Source organism: Lontra canadensis, unplaced genomic scaffold (assembly GCF_010015895.1).
Source record: "Lontra canadensis isolate GAN:19392208 unplaced genomic scaffold, GSC_riverotter_1.0 scaffold63, whole genome shotgun sequence".
NCBI lineage: Eukaryota > Metazoa > Chordata > Mammalia > Carnivora > Mustelidae > Lontra > Lontra canadensis.
In genome coordinates, this window is record NW_022631057.1 from 9305290 (window position 1) to 9322531 (window position 17242).

The window sequence follows — 17242 nt, forward strand, 5'->3', positions numbered from 1 at the left end:
GTACGTTAAGTATATATCCCACAGAATGGGAAAACGTAGACAGCTACGTTATCTATGAAAAGGTGAAAACTGCTCTCCAGAAGTAGACTGCCTGAGAGACATCTTCCCAGTGCCGGGAACAGAGGAAACGAAAACAACACGGCAGGGACACAGAGCCCTCGAAGTGGAGAGCTGCGCAGTCAGCACTGGTACCAAGCACTGGCACCAGCATTGGTATCAAGCCATTGCCAGGAGCAGCAGCCGTCCCAGAGCAAAGGTATTAGGGAAAGGGACAGAGCTGGGCAGATCCCAGGAACCGGCAGAGACAAGTCCAGACTCACCTTATTTGTCTCGGCCACTTGTCCCGCTGAGGCCTGCCATCTGCTATACCACAGTCCCGAGCCCACTCGATCCTGCACAGACTTGAGGTTCCCTGATGAGAGCAGCTGCTGGGCTCTGTGCTGCCAGTTCACCGTTCTTTCGATCATGTATCGAAGTGCATCTCCCTCAGGAAGGCGAACGCGGATACGCTGCAGGGAGGCCAGCAGGGGCAGAATTTTCTCTAATGGAGGCTTCTCTGACCTCCGACAATGGGGACAAAGCCAGATTCGGGGGCCTTGTGAAATACTGGGTACCGCCACACAGCTCGTGTGGAAAGCATCCCTGCAGAGTTCACACTGGATCATGGGGGCAGCTGGGGCCTTCTGACACAGGCAGACTCTCAGCTCCACATCTTGGACAGGTGACAGCAGCTTCCCTTCATTGGCTAGCCTGAGAGACTGCAAGGCTTCCATTTCCCTTAGGCGAGCTTCCCCAAGTGTTGCCATCTAAAAAGGAGTTACCAATCAAGGACAACGTCAGAGAGAATTTAGCCCTCTCCTAAACCCCAGGTCCCAGAGTAGATGATCTACGTTCGAATCCTGGCTCCAGCTCACTGAGCTGTGTGAGTGGCCCTGGGCAGCACATTCCACTGCAGCTCAATGTTCACATGTATTAAATGGGGTTCACAGCGGAGCCCACCTCCCAGGCCTGCAGGGATGACTGCGAGGCAGCCCTGTGCCTGGCACACAGTGAACAATGTGAGCAATGACTGAGCACACGCTACTACTTAAAGTCTAACTTCCTTGCACATTTACTTCTCTTAAAAGAAACAGGCTTCTCACACATCTGCATGCTCTAATTCCCGGGGTTCTCCATATTTTCGTAGTTCCATTAGCTCCTGTTCTTTTAGAGAGGCACTTTGGGTAAAAAAGTCTCTAAAGCAGCCACTACACGACTGGTAGTTTATGCCTCCTACAATCTTTAACATTGAGGCCTTTGTGTGTGCTGAACACAGCCATTGTAGATAATGAACCTGATACCTCATGAAAGAACTAAATAGCACTTTATCAGACTTCACTTACACACGTGTACACACGCACATGTCCATGCTAGAAAATAAGCTCATTGGGGCACAGACAAAAGCAAGTTGCTTTTGTGCAGAGTGTGGCAGGTATATTCAAATTGGAAAATCTTTCCTCCCTATTAATACACGAGCCATGTCCCAGAACAGTGGGGAGCTCAGTTAACCTGTATAAGTGTCTTGAAAATAACTCATAAACAGAAGCAACTTCACAGTAAAAACCTGAGGTGACACTGAACATATTCCTGAACAGTATTTACAAGATGTCCATAATTAGAACCTTTATATGAACGGACTCATGAACTATATAAGCTATCCAATACATAAACTAGGTCTAGACATTACAGATTTATCCATTATGCACCATGAAGTAAAAGCTATTTAAATGTGATAAACTAAAATCACTGGCTACGTTAAGAGTTAGCTACTACCACCTTGAACTTAATACCCAGTTTCCCCTATAAAAGGCTGGACCACTATGGTCCTCCAACAGCACTTCACTGATACAGAAATATAGATAAATGGAGGAGAAAGTGTAGACTTTTAAAGATTTTTTTTTTTTATTTTATTTATTTGACAGAGAGAGATCACAGTAGACAGAGAGGCAGGCAGAGAGAGAGAGAGGGAAGCAGGGTCCCTGCTGAGCAGAGAGCCCGATGCGGGACTCGATCCCAGGGCACTGGGATCATGACCTGAGCCGAAGGCAGCAGCTTAACCCGCTGAGCCACCCAGGCGCCCCGAAAGTGTAGACTTTTAAAATGGAGCTCCTCCCTCTAGAAACAGAAGCTACAGGCTGTGGGAACCATTCCTTTCCCCAATTCTATTCACAAATCCTTAAAATGTTAACCTGTTACAGTTAAAACCATTCCCAGTTATCACACCCACCCACCATCAGACCCATTATGATTCACCAGATGAGGTGCCCTGAGTCATAAGGCCAAAATGAACTCTCCATTATCTTTTTGGAACGGGGAAAAAAAAAAAAGTATGAATGAGTAGGAAGAAACAAAAAGATCTAGAAGTAAATTAGGTAACAAAAAAATTTGGCATATTTTTAAAAAATCCACTGTTTCTGTAGACAAAAACAATGTACAGGCAATATATACATGGGTTATGTGATAAGATGCCTTCCTAGAACTCACAAATGGAGAGCCGACAGCTTGTCTTTCAGAGTTCTACTATGAAGTCAACAAGTAATGTCTGAGTTCTTAAGCCATGGCTTCATACACTAGATGAGGAGAGACTAGACTCTGAAAGATACAGCATGTGAAGTTCAAGAAAATGGATTTACAAAAATAGACCATAGAAGTTAACAGTGGAAAGCAGCACCTTAAAAAAACCAGAATGAGGGGTGCGTGGGTGGCTCAGTGGGTTAAACGGCTGCCTTTGGCTCAGGTTTGATCTCAGGGTCCTGGGATTGAGCCCTGCACTGGGCTCTCTGCTCAGCGGGGAGCCTATGCCCCCCACTTCTCTTCCTGCCTCTCTGCCTACTTATGATCTGTCAAATAAATAAATAAATAAAATCTTAAAAAACAAACAAACACAGAATGATGCTCAAGCAGCAGAATCTGACTAGAATCTGACCAATATACAAATATGCCCTAAGGAAATCTGTGTCAAAATACATAAATCAAGGCAATCCCATGTCAATCACCAGAAGTCAGACAGCTACAAAGGAATGGACTGGGAAAAAGCTGGAAGAGCGGAGAACACTTTGTGCCACTTAAAGCACCCAGATGGGACTACATCCAACTAAAAGCTTCTGTATAACAAAGGAAACCAACAGAATTAAAAGCTGACCTATAGAACAGAAGAAAATATTGGCAAAGCACATACTGATGAGGGGTTAAAAAATAAAAAAAATACATAAAGAACACATACAACTTAATAGTAGAAAACAAACATAGGCAGAGGATAGGAGTATTTTTCTAAAGACAAAGAGGACACAAGTACATGAAAAGGTGGTCAACCATGAAATTGCAAATCAGAACCACAATGCAAGATCAATTCACACCTAGCAGAATGGCTATTATAAAAAATGCCAAGAAGTAACATATGTTGGTGAGGATGTGCAAAAAGGGAACCCTGATGCACTGTTGATAGGAACATAAATCAGTGCAGCCATCCTGGAAAATAGTATGGAGGCTCCTCAAAAAATGAAAAATGTTCGAACTACCAAATGATCCAGCAATTCCACTTCTGGGTATTTATCTGAAGGAAAGAAAAAAACTAACTTAAAAGTTAGTTTTAACTAACCTGCACCCCCCATGTTCACTTCAACATTATTTCCAGTAGCCAAGACATGGAAGCAACTTAAGTGTCCATCAGTGGATAAATGGATAAAGATGTGGTGTACGGAGATGCCTGGGTGGCTCGGTGGGTTAAGCTTCTGCCTTTGGATCAGGTCATGATCCCAGGGTCCTGGGATCAAGCCCCACATCGGGCTCTCTGCTCAGCAGGGAGCCTGCTTCCCTCTCTCTCTCTGCCTGCCACTCTGCCTGCTTGTGATCTCTGTCTGTCAAATAAATAATTAAAATCTTTAAAAAAAAAATGTGGTGTATATATATACGATGGACTATTATTCAGCCATTAAAAAAAAAAAAAGGAAATCTTGCCACTTGCACTAATACAGATGGAATGTAACTGCGTTAGGTTAAGTGAAATAAGTCAAAGACAAACACCCAGGGGAAGAAAACACCCAAAAAACAAAAAACAAAAAACCAAACCCACGGATGTAGAGAACAAATTGGTGGCTGCCAGAGGCCAGGGGTAGGGAGTGGGCTAACTGGGTAAAGGCAGTCTAAAGGTACAAATTTCTTGTTATAAAAGAAGTTCTGAGGATATAAGGTACAGCATGTTGACTACAGATAATATTGTACTATACTGTATACTTGGACGTTGCTAAGAGAGTAGATCTTTTTTTTTTAAGATTTTTAAATCTTTAAGATGTAAATTTTTTTATTTTTAAAATTTTTAAATCTTTAAGTGTGCACAAGTAGGCAGAGTGCCAGGGAGAGAAAGATGGAGAAGCAGGCTCCCCACTGAGCAGTGAGCCAGCTGTGGGGCTCGACCCCAAGACCCTTGGGATCATGACCTGAGCTGAAGGCAGCACTTAACCAACTGAGCCACCCAGGCACCCCAAAAGAATAGATCTTTAAAGTTCCTTTTTTTTTTTTTTAAAGATTTTATTTATTTATTTGACAGACAGAGATCACAAGTAGGCAGAGAGGCAGGCAGAGAGAGAGGAAGGGAAGCAGGCTCCCTGCTGAGCAGAGAGCCTGACGCGGGACTCGATCCCAGGACCCTGAGATCATGACCTGAGCCGAAGGCAGCGGCTTAACCCACTGAGCCACCCAGGTGCCCCAGATCTTTAAAGTTCTTATCATTAAAAAAGAAAAAGTCCATAACTATGTACACCTGAAACTAACAATGTTATATGTCAATTACAGCTCTATAAAAGAAAAAACAAAACACAAAAAAACTAAGCATCCAAATCACCTATCTCCTTTTGTCCTAATACTATGGCTCACTAAACATGAGCTAGACTCTGCTTCAGCTCCTTATGATGATATCATCTTTGAATCAACAGCGCTTACTAAATGCAGTCGGACGCAAAGGTATCCAAGACACTTTTCTTTTTTAAGCATGTGTGTTTGTGTATTTATTTATTTTTACTTAGTAAGCTCTACACCCAACATGGGGCTTGAACTCACATTCACATTTGACAATTTTCAGAAAGTCTTTCTGGTAAAATGGAGTACTTTTAAGGTTATCCTTTTACATGCCTTACCAATATCCCTGTGAACAAGAAAGGGTTAGAAATCCTCCTCCCTAGGCAACATAGAAAGAAGAAGAAAAAGCCCACTACATACAGCTGAAGCAGTCTCCTTGCTTTCACTTAAAGCTCTCTCCAGGTCACTCAGACTCTCTAGTTTGGTGCTTTTCTTCTTTCCACTTGGTGAGGGCTCCTTGAACTTTCTCTGCTTCCTCTTCAATCCCCAAAGGCCAATGTCACATCGAGGACACAGCACCTAACGTGGGGCAAAGCACAACAGTAAGATGGTTTCAGATTAAGCCTTAGGAATAAGCCCCACAATAAAAGCCTAAGCAGTGGTTAGGATGGAAACTTCTTATCTAACATTTCCTCTATCACACGCCGCCCTAAAGTCAGAAAACTCTCCTCTACCAAGGGAGGGCCGAGGAGGGAGGGAATGTATTTCACAAAAAAGACTGACTTTGATTATAGATCGGATGAAACGGTAGTTAAGTTCAACATGATATTTACCAATTCTAGTAATAATGTACATCAGTATCAGCTACAAAAAATACAGTAAGTGCAACTCCAGCACTTCATGAGCGGTGGATGAAACCATTTACCAGGGTTATTAAATGCAAATGGTGCAGCATGGACAAGGTTAGAAGTCCAATTTCAACCCAGATTGAGGAACTTCAATGAGAAAAATGTTATTCTTTAGACACTGAATGCTATCCCTAAGTATATCCAGATGACATTTAAATGTTATTTCACTGGAAGTTTAGAAGAATCTCTCTGGCTCTACTGAAAAAATAACTCCCAGTATGTAGACCAGTCAGTGATGCCACCTTTGTAAGGGAAGGGACTGCATGTTCTATAAGCTATGAGATCGAAGGTCTTGTAGGTGGGCTGGTTGCAAACTTACCTCTAAGAGAGAATATGGAGAATTCTCAGTCAAGAATGTATTAGCAGCACATTCTTTCCAAGCCTGAACCTCAGCTACTAGTAATTCCAGTCTTGGTAAAGAATTCAGATGTACCGGGATAGATCGGCCTCTGGTAACAAGTTCTATGAGTGTGTCTAATACTGGCACACGTCCTCCAACCTAATGAGTCAAGAAAAATTGTAGCAACTTAGGAAAAAGAATACTTCTCTGCAAAGTGGGAAAAGTACAATTCAGAGTAGACCTACTCCATGATTTCAAAATGTTAATTTCATAGAGATGGATAAAATTTGCCAGCTGACCAGTGGCAGTGGGGGTGTGGGTGACATGTATTCCTTCACTTAATACTTTAAAAAAACCTAGTTTGTACTAGTCGCCAAGGATACAACTATGAACATGACATACACTGTAATCTGTTGATTTTTTAAAAATTTATTTATTTGACAGATAGAGAGTACAAGTAGGCACAGCAGTAGGCAGAGGGAGAAGCAGACTCCCCGCTGAGCAGGGAGTCCGATGCAGGGCTCGATCCCAGGACCCTGGGATCATGATTCGAGCTGAAGGCAGTCACTTAACAGACTGAGCAACCCAGGCGCCCCTCTTATTGAGTTTTTTAATTTAAGATTTTATTTATTTATTTGACAGACAGAGATCACAAGCAGGCAGAGAGGCAGGCAGAGGGAGAGAGGCGGAAGCAAGCTCCCCGATGAGCAGAGAGCCCGATGCGGGGCTTGATCCCAGGACCCTGGGATCATGGCCAGAGCCGAAGGCAGAAACTTTAACCCACTCAGCCACCCAGGCGCCCCTCTTGTTGACTTTTAATGCCCTTCTAAATTCAATTGTCATCTTGATCCCTACAGAGAGTCTGAAAAAAATTCAAGAGAAATGCAGATTTGCAATAACTCAAAAGGTTTTCACACAGACTTATGTTGATAAAAGCAACAGTATTTTACTCCAATCCACCCAATGATGAAGCAGCTCAGTATAAATTATTCAGAAAACTAAAAGAAGGCAAAAAGTCCCATGGTTCTCAAATGTTCATATGCATTAAGAATCAACTGGAAGCTTGTTTAAGTAAGTTTCCTGGGCCCCATCTGCAGATAGTCACCAGCGAAGAGCCCATGAATTTGCATTTCTTTCTTTCTTTGTTTTTGAATTTGCATTTCTTCATATGTTTCCAGATGATGCTGATGCTCTTGATACTGAGGCCACATTTAAGATTTTATTTATTAATCTGAGTGAGTGAGCATGAGCAGGGAGAGGGGCAGAGTGAGAGGGTCAGAGAGAAGCAGATTCCCCACTGAGCAGGAAACCCGATGCAGGGCTCTATCCTAGGATCGTGGGATCATGACCTGAGCCAAAGGTAGATGCTTAACTGACTGAGCCATCCAGGCGCCCCTTGGGACCACCTTGAGAGTGAGAGACCCAAATAGGAGAAGAATAAAAACATGAGATTGGGGGTAGGAGAACTGGAGGGCTTGTTCTAACACAATGGTAAATTCTAGCCTCACTAAGTAGTCATCCAAATAGGTCTCCTGACGTGATGCAATACAAAGTATACAGTATCACCTGATTATTCTAAGTAAAAAATATTTAACTTCAACCCATCAACTCTTTGAAAATAATTTCCAGTTTAGAGGAAATACCAAAGCTAGAACACACCATAAAGAAATAAGGAGACAAATCCAGAAGGCAGAACCCACCACGGGGTGACTATTCTAGACAGTGACATGAAAGAAAGAAGGCTCAAGAAGAAAACACCACGAGACTCAAAGCAACTTAAAGCCATATGTCAGGTGCAACATGTGGTGGTAGACGAGATAAACAACCAGAAGGGACATTTTCTGGGAAACTGGGGAAAACTGAACATAAGACTAGGAACTTGCTGTTTCATTGCTTTTGATATTTATTCTTACAGGCTGGAACTGTAAGGGCATAAATGTTCTGTTAGACACTTAAAAGAGGTGACTCACAAATTACATGCGTCTTTAGTATTTAAATTAGAAATAACTGGAAGGGCACCTGGGTGACTCAGTGTGTTAAGCCTCTGCCTTCGGCTCAGGTCATGATCCCAGGACTCTGGGATCAAGCCCCGCATTGCATTGGGTTCTCTGCTCAGCGGGGAGCCTGCTTCCCCCTGGCTCTCTCTGCCTGCCTCTCTGCCTGCTTGTGATCTCTATCAAATAAATAAGTAAAATCTAAATAAATAAATAAATAAATGGAGTGCTTCCTATGTGTAGAGTACAGACTAACATTGTAAAGTACACAACCCACTAGGTACGAAGAGGCTCCGTGCTGTTCATCACGTCCCTCCGTTAGTCCTTAAGCACATAGTACAAGTAAAGGCCAGGCTATTATTTTAGGAATGGAGCAAGACTTGCTTTTTGTCCTTGTGGGCACTATGGAAAACACAGTACTAAGTAGTATATAGTACGTCCTCCTCCTGATTCCACGTGCTCATCTCTCCTTACTGCAATGACCTCACCCTGCCTTTCTGGTTGCCACCAACTGTAAGTAAAAAGGGGGACCACGACTAAACCTAATCAACAATATCTCCATCATTAACAAGAGCTTGCATCTAAAACTCCCATTAAGAAAGTTTATGTACATAGTACATAAATTTTTTTCCTTTGGCTAGCTGGAGTCACCCCTTAATTAGGTAATAATATCTATCAAACAATAATGTCTTCTCTCTTCCCTTTCAACTAGAATAGATGACCAGATGTTTTGTTACAAACATCTGGCTAAAACTGTCTGATTTGGCATTTCTTGTTAGCAAAATTTATCAATTAGCACTATTTAAAATTAGACAAATATTCAGAAAACCAGGTAGTATTTTTTATTTTTAGAATCCAATGGCTTCAACAAAACAGAACTCTAGACTCAGAATGAGATAAATTTTTAAAAATCTAGCCTGTTGAAGAATTCAAAGATCTTTTTTCCTCAATAGGTCTGTAAGACTGACCTACGACAATTACAAAGACAAAAGCAAGACACTATCCACCAACCACTTTTCAAATGAAGCAATCCAACTGCAACTGGGTAAATCACAGAATGCATTTTGTCTGTACCTTAAAAATGCTACAAGTGAATTTAACGCTTTTCTAAAATATAGGCAAGTCATTTAAGTATGACATCTAGCACGTACACTTAGCGCTAATTACTTTGGAACTTGTTAAGTTTCATTTCTTTTGTGGGGTGGGGAGGCACTGTTCTTTTTTAAGATTTTATTTATTTGACAGAGATCACAAGTAGGCAGAGGAGCAGGCGGAGAGAGAGAAAGGGAAGCAGGCTCCCTGCTGAGCAGAGAGCCCGATGCGGGGCTCACTCCCAGGACCCTGAGATCATGACCCAAGCCGAAAGCAGAGGCTTTAACCCACTGAGCCACCCAGGCACCCTGGCACTGTTCTAGTGAGGGGTCACTAGACTAGTAGTCTAGTCACTACTTAGTGAGGGGTACTGGGGTGGCTCAGTTGGTTAAATGACTGCCTTCGGCTCTGGTCATGATCCTGGAGTCCCCAGGATCGAGTCCTGCCATCAGGCTCCTTACTGAGCAGGGAGTCTGCTTCTCCCTCTGACCCTCCCCTCTTCTCATGTGCTCTCTCATCTGCAATCTCATGCACTCCCCAGTCTCTCATTCTCTCACTCACAAATAAAATTTTAAAAAGAAAAAAAGTCACTACTTGGTGAAAAATTCCAGGCCCCGTGGCTTACTTTTGCCTTGTAATCATATAACCAGACTCACTAAATCTGTTACTCTTGTCTGTATTCTAAGTTGTTAACAAGCCAACTAGAGACAACTGTACTCAAAGATCAGAAACTACCTTTCTCCCACTTCCATTTTTAGCTTTTTCTTCGAAACTTAACCAAGTACTTAAGTTTGTTAAGAAGATCCCAAGCTCCCAGAAAAAGTTGGTTGAATTACCTAAACTTTAAATATTTAAGCCAACTGGTCAGGACAACAGGTGGGTAAGTAGGTCTATGTAAGGCTGAATAGAAAAAATTATTAATCTGGCCAACTGAAAACAATCTGTATGGTGAGAGTCAACAGTAGCTTTTAAAATTTTTAAATTATTACTCTTCATAGATGCACCTATACATGCAAGACCTTTTTTTTTTTTTCTTACGGAGTGAGAAAAAAGCATAAGCAGGGGATGTGGCAGGCAGAGGGAGAAGCAGACTCTCTGCTGAGCAAGGAGTCCAATGTGGGGCTCAATCCTAGAACTCTGGGATCATGACATGAGCCAAAGGCAGACACTCTACCACTGAGCCACCTAGGCACCCCAAGACATTTTTTTCTTACACCAACCTGCAGGGCCTCCACATCCTGAAGCCAGTCCCTGGCTCTCTGCACTGAATCTTTGAGAGCTGCACCATTTGGCAGATATGCAGGGATCTCCTCAATCTCCTTAACTGCCGTAGCAAGGCTGTTCAATGAATGCCGAGGTCTAAAATATGAAATGTAAGAACTATTTAACATTTTATATTGTGGTTTATTTTCTTTCTTTCTTTCTTTCTTTCTTTCTTTTTTTTTTTGTGGTTCGTTTTTCTTAAGGTTTACAAAAGAAACTAGAAAAGCCATTTCAAAAGAAATTCAGGATAGCAAATAATTTTTAAGTGTCAGTAACTACTAGATATCCAACTAACGAGTTTCAAAAGTCTGCATAAAACGTTGGAGCATCAAAGATAAAGGAAATAACCAATATAAAGCATTTAAGTTCTACCTATTCCTGAATTTATGCTGCTATAACCACAAACTTTTCATTTGCAGAAGGTAACTTAAAGATAATTTACTGTATTGAATTACATACACTGTTAAGATTCATACAGTTTCACTAAGGAAATTTAAATTCTCTAGGTTATCAACATACCAAAAGCATAGTATCAAAAAATGTGCTCTCTACTCAAAGACCACTATTTTAGGATTAGAGAAGAATGTCTGTAACCATGCATTTTTTTGGTACTTTATGTCATCAATTGGACCAGTGAAGATCTGTCAGAAAGCAAAACTAGGGAGGGCCTGATCTTTCTCTCTGATGGTTATCCTGAGTCTAATCAAATCTCCCTAACACAGGTAAGATGTTCCGTGTTACTACCCAACAGCAAAAAAGTACATTCCTACTCCTGTTGGGAATTACTGGCACTACCTTCATTTTACAGAACAGTGCCAGCAAGTAAATGTCTTCAACTCAAACATTTCAAGACTCCTTGGGAACTTACTAGCTGTGGGTTTAAACAGTTTGCTACTTATTTGTAAAACTTTTTCTTCTCTTGAAGATGGATGGGATCATTGGGGTCCAAAGAAATTTCAAACAACTCTAGAAAAGGCAATTCCCCTTTGAACCATTCATTTCACAATCAGGAAAGTAAGAAAAAAATTAATATTCTTTTACACGCGTTCCAAAGCGCCCCAAACATCTCAGATATTTCTACATATATCTGCAGCTTCTGAACACTGGTGTGCTCTACTGCTCTACGATGGGACGTATTACCCAATCTTCCCCAAGAGAAAGAGGTGGGTTTGCTTTTTTACCTGGCCTTGAGAAGACTCTTGGCTTTGTCATCCCAGTGCTCTGACACTGTGAGCAGTTCCTGAAGCCGGGCCATTGCTTTCTCCACTGCTGAATATGGGGCCAGACCCACCCCTAGGTCTATGAGACGTCTCATATCATCTAATGTAAGGGAGCTGGGGTCTAGGCAAGCTTGCTGCACCTCTTCTAGCCAACGGGCCTGCTCTAGACGAATACGCATCTCAGCAAGCTGTGGAAGTTCAACGTCAAATTCAAAGCTGACATCCAGCAAGTCTTGCAGCTCTGCAGCACTGGGCATTTCCTCAGAGAGCAATTTCTGGCTGTGCTGTTGGAAATCTTCTACACGATTCAAGAGATCCTAAAAAAAACACAGGTTTTTGTATCAAAATAGCAATTTTAGTAATTGGATTCTTTCGTACTTAGAATCTTCAAATCATATTAAATGGACTCCTCCATCTCATAGGATTTTAGCAATAGTATGGGTAAATGAGAGAATATATAAGCCAAATGACAACTGAAAGAACTGACTATAACAGACCTTTTACCTACTGCAAAGAGTAGCAGATAGTTACTTTTAAGGTAAAAATTTCCAACTTTACCTCTCCTTTGTAGGCCTGTTATAGTCTCTTTATACACACACACAAAACACTCAGCAGGTTATTAAAAACATCTGCAAAACAGGGCGCCTGGGTGGCTCAGTTGGTTGAGCAACTGCCTTCAGCTCAGGTCATGATCCCTCGGCCCCAGGATTGAGCCCCACAGCCCCAAGATCTAGTACCGCATCTGGCTCCCTGATCAGCAGGGAGTCTGCTTTTCTCTATGACTCTCCCCACCCTCTCGTGCTCTCTCACTCTCTCTCTCAAATAAATAAAATCTTTTTTTAATTTTTATTTATTTTTTTAAATATTTTATTTATTTATTTGACAGGTAGAGATCAGACGTAGGCAGAGAGGCAGGCAGAGAGAGAGAGAGGGAAGCAGGCTCCCCACTGAGCAGAGAACCCGATGCAGGACTCGATCCCCGGACCCTGAGATCATGACCTGAGCTGAAGGCAGCGGCTTAACCCACTGAGCCACCCAGGCGCCCCTCAAATAAATAAAATCTTAAAAAACAAAAATAAAATCTGCAAATAAATGTACAAATTAACCACCTAAGATGACTTAATCATGTCAGTTGAAATGATTTACAAAACAGAGGATGACCAAAGTACTTCCCCACACATCTCTAAGAGTTACCTTTAGCAAAGGTGTTTGACTGAGGACACATGGAAGCGCATACAGTTGTGTCACAAACTGTCGGAGCTCATTCACTGTCAACTGATTTTGGGATTTTCCACCACCAGATCGGTATCTATAAAGACAAAGGCCCAAGAAGCCATGAGAACATGATACATTCATCATTCTCAGATTCAGTGTCACAGGGATACAGGATGGAAGGAAAAACTAGTTACAATAGGTTTCCAAGTTTAGCCACAAGAGTCCAAACTCAAGCAAAGTAAATACCTAGTCTGTCTTTTGCCATTAAGCAGCTGCTGTGCGACAGAGGCACACTTCTCTGCATCCTGCGTGACTAAGCGAAGGTGACGCAAAAGATCATTGTCTGGGAATTTCTTCATTTCAGATTCTTCAATTAAAGCCTTAAAGCTGACAAGACCTAGGAATAAAGAAAAGGTCATTTTTTATCTGAGATTATTACTGTTTATTATGAGTGATATGAAATACAGGAGGAGAGTTTGTCATTTAATTTTTATTTTTTGGCTAAGGATGGAGTGTTTTTATTTATTATTTTAAAGTTTTATTTATTTATTTCTTTAAATTGTTCCCCGACACTATCAATTTTATATATTTTTTATAAACATATAATGTATTATTAGCCCCAGGGATATAGGTCTGTGAATCGCCAGGTGTACACACTTCATAGCACTCACCATAGCATATACCCTCCTCAATGTCCATAACCCCACCACCCTCTCCCTACCCCCCTCCCCCTGAACCCCCTCAGTCTGTTTTGTGACATAAAGAGTCTCTTATGGTTTGTCTCCCTCCCGATCCCATCTTGTTTCACTTATTCTTTTCCTACCCCTCGAACCCCCAACGTTGCATCTCCACTTCCTCATATCGGGGAGATCATATGATAGTTGTCTTTCTCCCAATGACTTACTTTACTCAGTATAATACCCTCAAGTTCCATCCATGTCATCGCCAATAGCAAGATTTCATTTCTTTTGATGGCTGCATAGTATTCCATTGTGTATATATACCACCTCTTCTTTATCCATTCATCGGTGGATGGACATCTAGGTTCTTTCCATAGTTTGGCTATTGTGGACATTGCTGCTATAAACATTTGGGTGCAAGTGCCCCTTCGGACCACTACATTTGTATTTTTAGGGTAAATACCCAGTAGTGCAATTGCTAGGTTGTGAGGTAGCTCTATTTTTGAGGAACCTCCATGCTGTTTTCCAGAGTGGTTGCACCAGCTTGCATTCCCACCAACAGTGTAGGAGGGTTCCCCTTTCTCTGCATCCTCACCAGCATCTGTCATTTCCTGACTTGTTAATTTTAGCCATTCTGACCGGTGTGAGGTGGTATCTCACTGTGGTTTTGATTTGTATTTCCCTGATGCCGAGTGATGTGGAGCACTTTTTCATGTGTCTGTTGGCCATCTGGATGTCTTCTTTGCAGAAATGTCTGTTCATGTCCTCTGCCCATTTCTTGGATTATTTGTTCTTTGGGTGTTGAGTTTGATAAGCTCTTTATAGATTTTGGATACAATCCCTTTATCTGATATGTCGTTTGCAAATATCTTCTCCCATTCTGCCAACTGTCTTTTGGTTTTGTTAACTGTTTCCTTTGCTGTGCAAAAGCTTTTAACCTTGATCAAGTCCCAATAGTTCATTTTTGCCCTTGCTTCCCTTGTCTTTGGCATGTTCCTAGGAAGAAGTTGCTGCGGCTGAGGTCGAAGAGGTTGGTGCCTGTGTTCTCCTCAAGGATTTTGATGGACTCCTTTCTCACATTGAGGTCCTTCATCCATTTTGAGTCTATTTCCTTGTGTGGTGTAAGGAAAGGGTCCAATTTCATTTTTCTGCATGTGGCTGTCCAATTTTCCCAACACCATTTGTTGAAAAGGCTTTTTTCCATTGGACATTCTTTCCTGCTCTGTTAAAGATTAGTTGACCATAGAGTTGAGGGTCTATTTCTGGGCTCTCTATTCTGTTCCATTGATCTATGTGTCTGTTTTTGTGCCAGTACCATACTGTCTTGATGATGACAGCTTTGTAATAGAGCTTCAAGTCCGGAATTGTGATGCCAACAACACTGGCTTTCTTTTTCAATATTTCTTTGGCTATTTGAGGTCTTTTCTGGTTCAATATAAACTTTAGGATTATTTGTTCCATTTCTTTGAAAAAAGAAAGGGATTTTGATAGGGATTGCATTAAATGTGTAGAATGCTTTAGGTAGCATAGACATTTTCACATTTGTTCTTCCAATCCATGAGCATGGAACCTTTTTCCATTTCTTTGTGTCTTCCTCAATTTCGTTCATGAGTACTTTATAGTTTTCGGAGTATAGATTCTTTGCCTCTTTGGTTAGGTTTATCCCTAGGTATCTTATGGTTTTGGGTGCAATTGTAAATGGGATTGATTCCTTGATTTCTCTTTCTCCTATCTTGTTGTTGGTGTAAAGAAATGCAACTGATTTCTGTGCACTGATTTTATATCCTGACACTTTACTGAATTCCTGTACAAGACCTAGCAGATTTGGAGTGGAGTCTTTTGGGTTTTCCACATATAGTATCATATCATCTACAAAGAGTGATAGTTTGACTCCTTCTTTGCCAATCTAGATGCTTTTAATTTCTTTTTGTTGTCTGATTGCTGAGGCTAGGACTTCTAGTACTATGTTGAATAGCAGTGGTGATAATGGACATCCCTGCCGTGTTCCTGACCTTAGCGGAAAAACTCTCAGTTTTTCTCCATTGAGAATGATATTTGCGGTGGGTTTTTCGTAGATGGCTTTGATAATATTGAGGTATGTGCCCTCTATCCCTAAACTTTGAAGAGTTTTGATCAGGAAGGGATGCTGTGCTTTGTCAAATGCTTTTTCAGCATCTATTGAGAGTATCATATGGTTCTTGTTCTTTTGGTTATTAAAGTATTGTATCACATTGATTGATTTGCAGATGTAGAACCAACCTTGTAGTCCTGGAATAAATCCCACTTGGTTGTGGTGAATAATCCTTTTAATGTACTGTTGGATCCTATTGGCTAGTATTTTGGTGAGAATTTTCGCATCTGTGTTTATCAAGGATATTGGTAATTCTCTTTTTTGAGGGGATCCTTGTCTGGTTTTGGGATCAAGGTGATGGTGGCCTCATAAAATGAGTTTGGAAGTTTTCCTTCCATTTCTATTTTTTGGAACAGTTTCAGGAGAACAGGAATTAATTCTTCTTTAAATGTTTGCTAGAATTCCCCTGGGAAGTCATCTGGCCCTAGGCTTTTGTTTGGAGATTTAAAAAAAAAAAAAATTTTTTTTTTTAAAGATTTTATTTATTCATTTGACAGAGAGAGATCACAAGTAGGCAGAGAGGCAGGCAGAGAGAGAGGGGAAAGCAGGCTCCCCGCGGAGCAGAGAGCCCAATGCGGGGCTCGATCCCAGGACCCTGGGAATCATGACCTGAGCCGAAGGCAGAGGCTTTAACCCACTGAGCTACCCAGGCGCCCCTGTTTGGAGATTTTTGATGACTGTTTCAATCTTACTGGTTACGGGTCTGTTTAGGTTTTCTATTTCTTCCTGGTTCAATTGTGGTAGTTTATATGTCTCTAGGAATGCATCCATTTCTTCCAGATTGTCGTATTTGTTGGCGTAGAGTTGCTCATAGTATGTTCTTATAATTGTTTGTATTTCTTTGGTGTTGGTTGTGATCTCTCCACTTCCATTCATGATTTTATTTATTTGGGTCCTTTCTCTTTTCTTTTTGATAAGTCTGGCCAGGGGTTTATCAATCTTATTAATTCTTTCAAAGAACCAGCTTCTAGTTTCGTTGATTTGTTCTACTGGCTTTTTTGGTTTCTATTTCACTGATTTCTGCTCTAATCTTCATGATTTCTCTTCTCCTGCTGGGTTTAGGCTTTCTTTGTTTTTCTTTCTCCAGCTCCTTTAGGTGTAGGGTTAGGTTGTGTATTTGAGACCTTTCTTGTTTCTTGAGAAAGGCTTGTACCGCTATATATTTTCCTGTCAGGACTGCCTTTGCTGTTTCCCACAGATTTTGAACTGTTGTGTTTTCATTATCATTTGTTTCCATGAATTTTTTCTATTCTTCTTTAATTTACTGGTTGACCCATTCGTTCTTTAGAAGGATGCTATTTAGTCTCCATGTATTTGGGTTCTTTCCAAATTTCCTCTTGTGACTGAGTTCTAGCTTCACAGCATTGGGGTGTGAAAATATGCAGGGAATGATCCCAATCTTTTGATACCAGTTGAGACCTGATTTATTACCCATAAATGTGATCTATTCTGGATGTGATCTATTCTGGAGAATGTTCCATGTGCCCTAGAGAAGAATGTGTATTCTGTTGCTTTGGGATGGGATGTTCTGAATATATCTGTGATGTCCATCTGGTCCAGTGTGTC

The 17242-nt window shown here is 41.3% G+C and overlaps 1 protein-coding gene across 3 annotated transcripts in view; it reads right to left on the minus strand.

The window, feature by feature from the left end:
- KDM5B (lysine demethylase 5B) overlaps window positions 1-17242 on the minus strand; it is an 87820-nt gene that overhangs the window by 6065 nt on the left and 64513 nt on the right. For all 3 annotated transcript variants that reach the window (XM_032878289.1, XM_032878288.1, XM_032878290.1), the window contains exons 17-23: window positions 13112-13262; window positions 12845-12959; window positions 11612-11967; window positions 10388-10526; window positions 6061-6240; window positions 5254-5412; window positions 321-806 (exon numbers count right to left, since the gene is read on the minus strand). In XM_032878289.1, coding sequence (XP_032734180.1) covers window positions 321-806; window positions 5254-5412; window positions 6061-6240; window positions 10388-10526; window positions 11612-11967; window positions 12845-12959; window positions 13112-13262 — 1586 coding nt within the window. The remainder of the gene's footprint in view (window positions 1-320; window positions 807-5253; window positions 5413-6060; window positions 6241-10387; window positions 10527-11611; window positions 11968-12844; window positions 12960-13111; window positions 13263-17242) is intronic.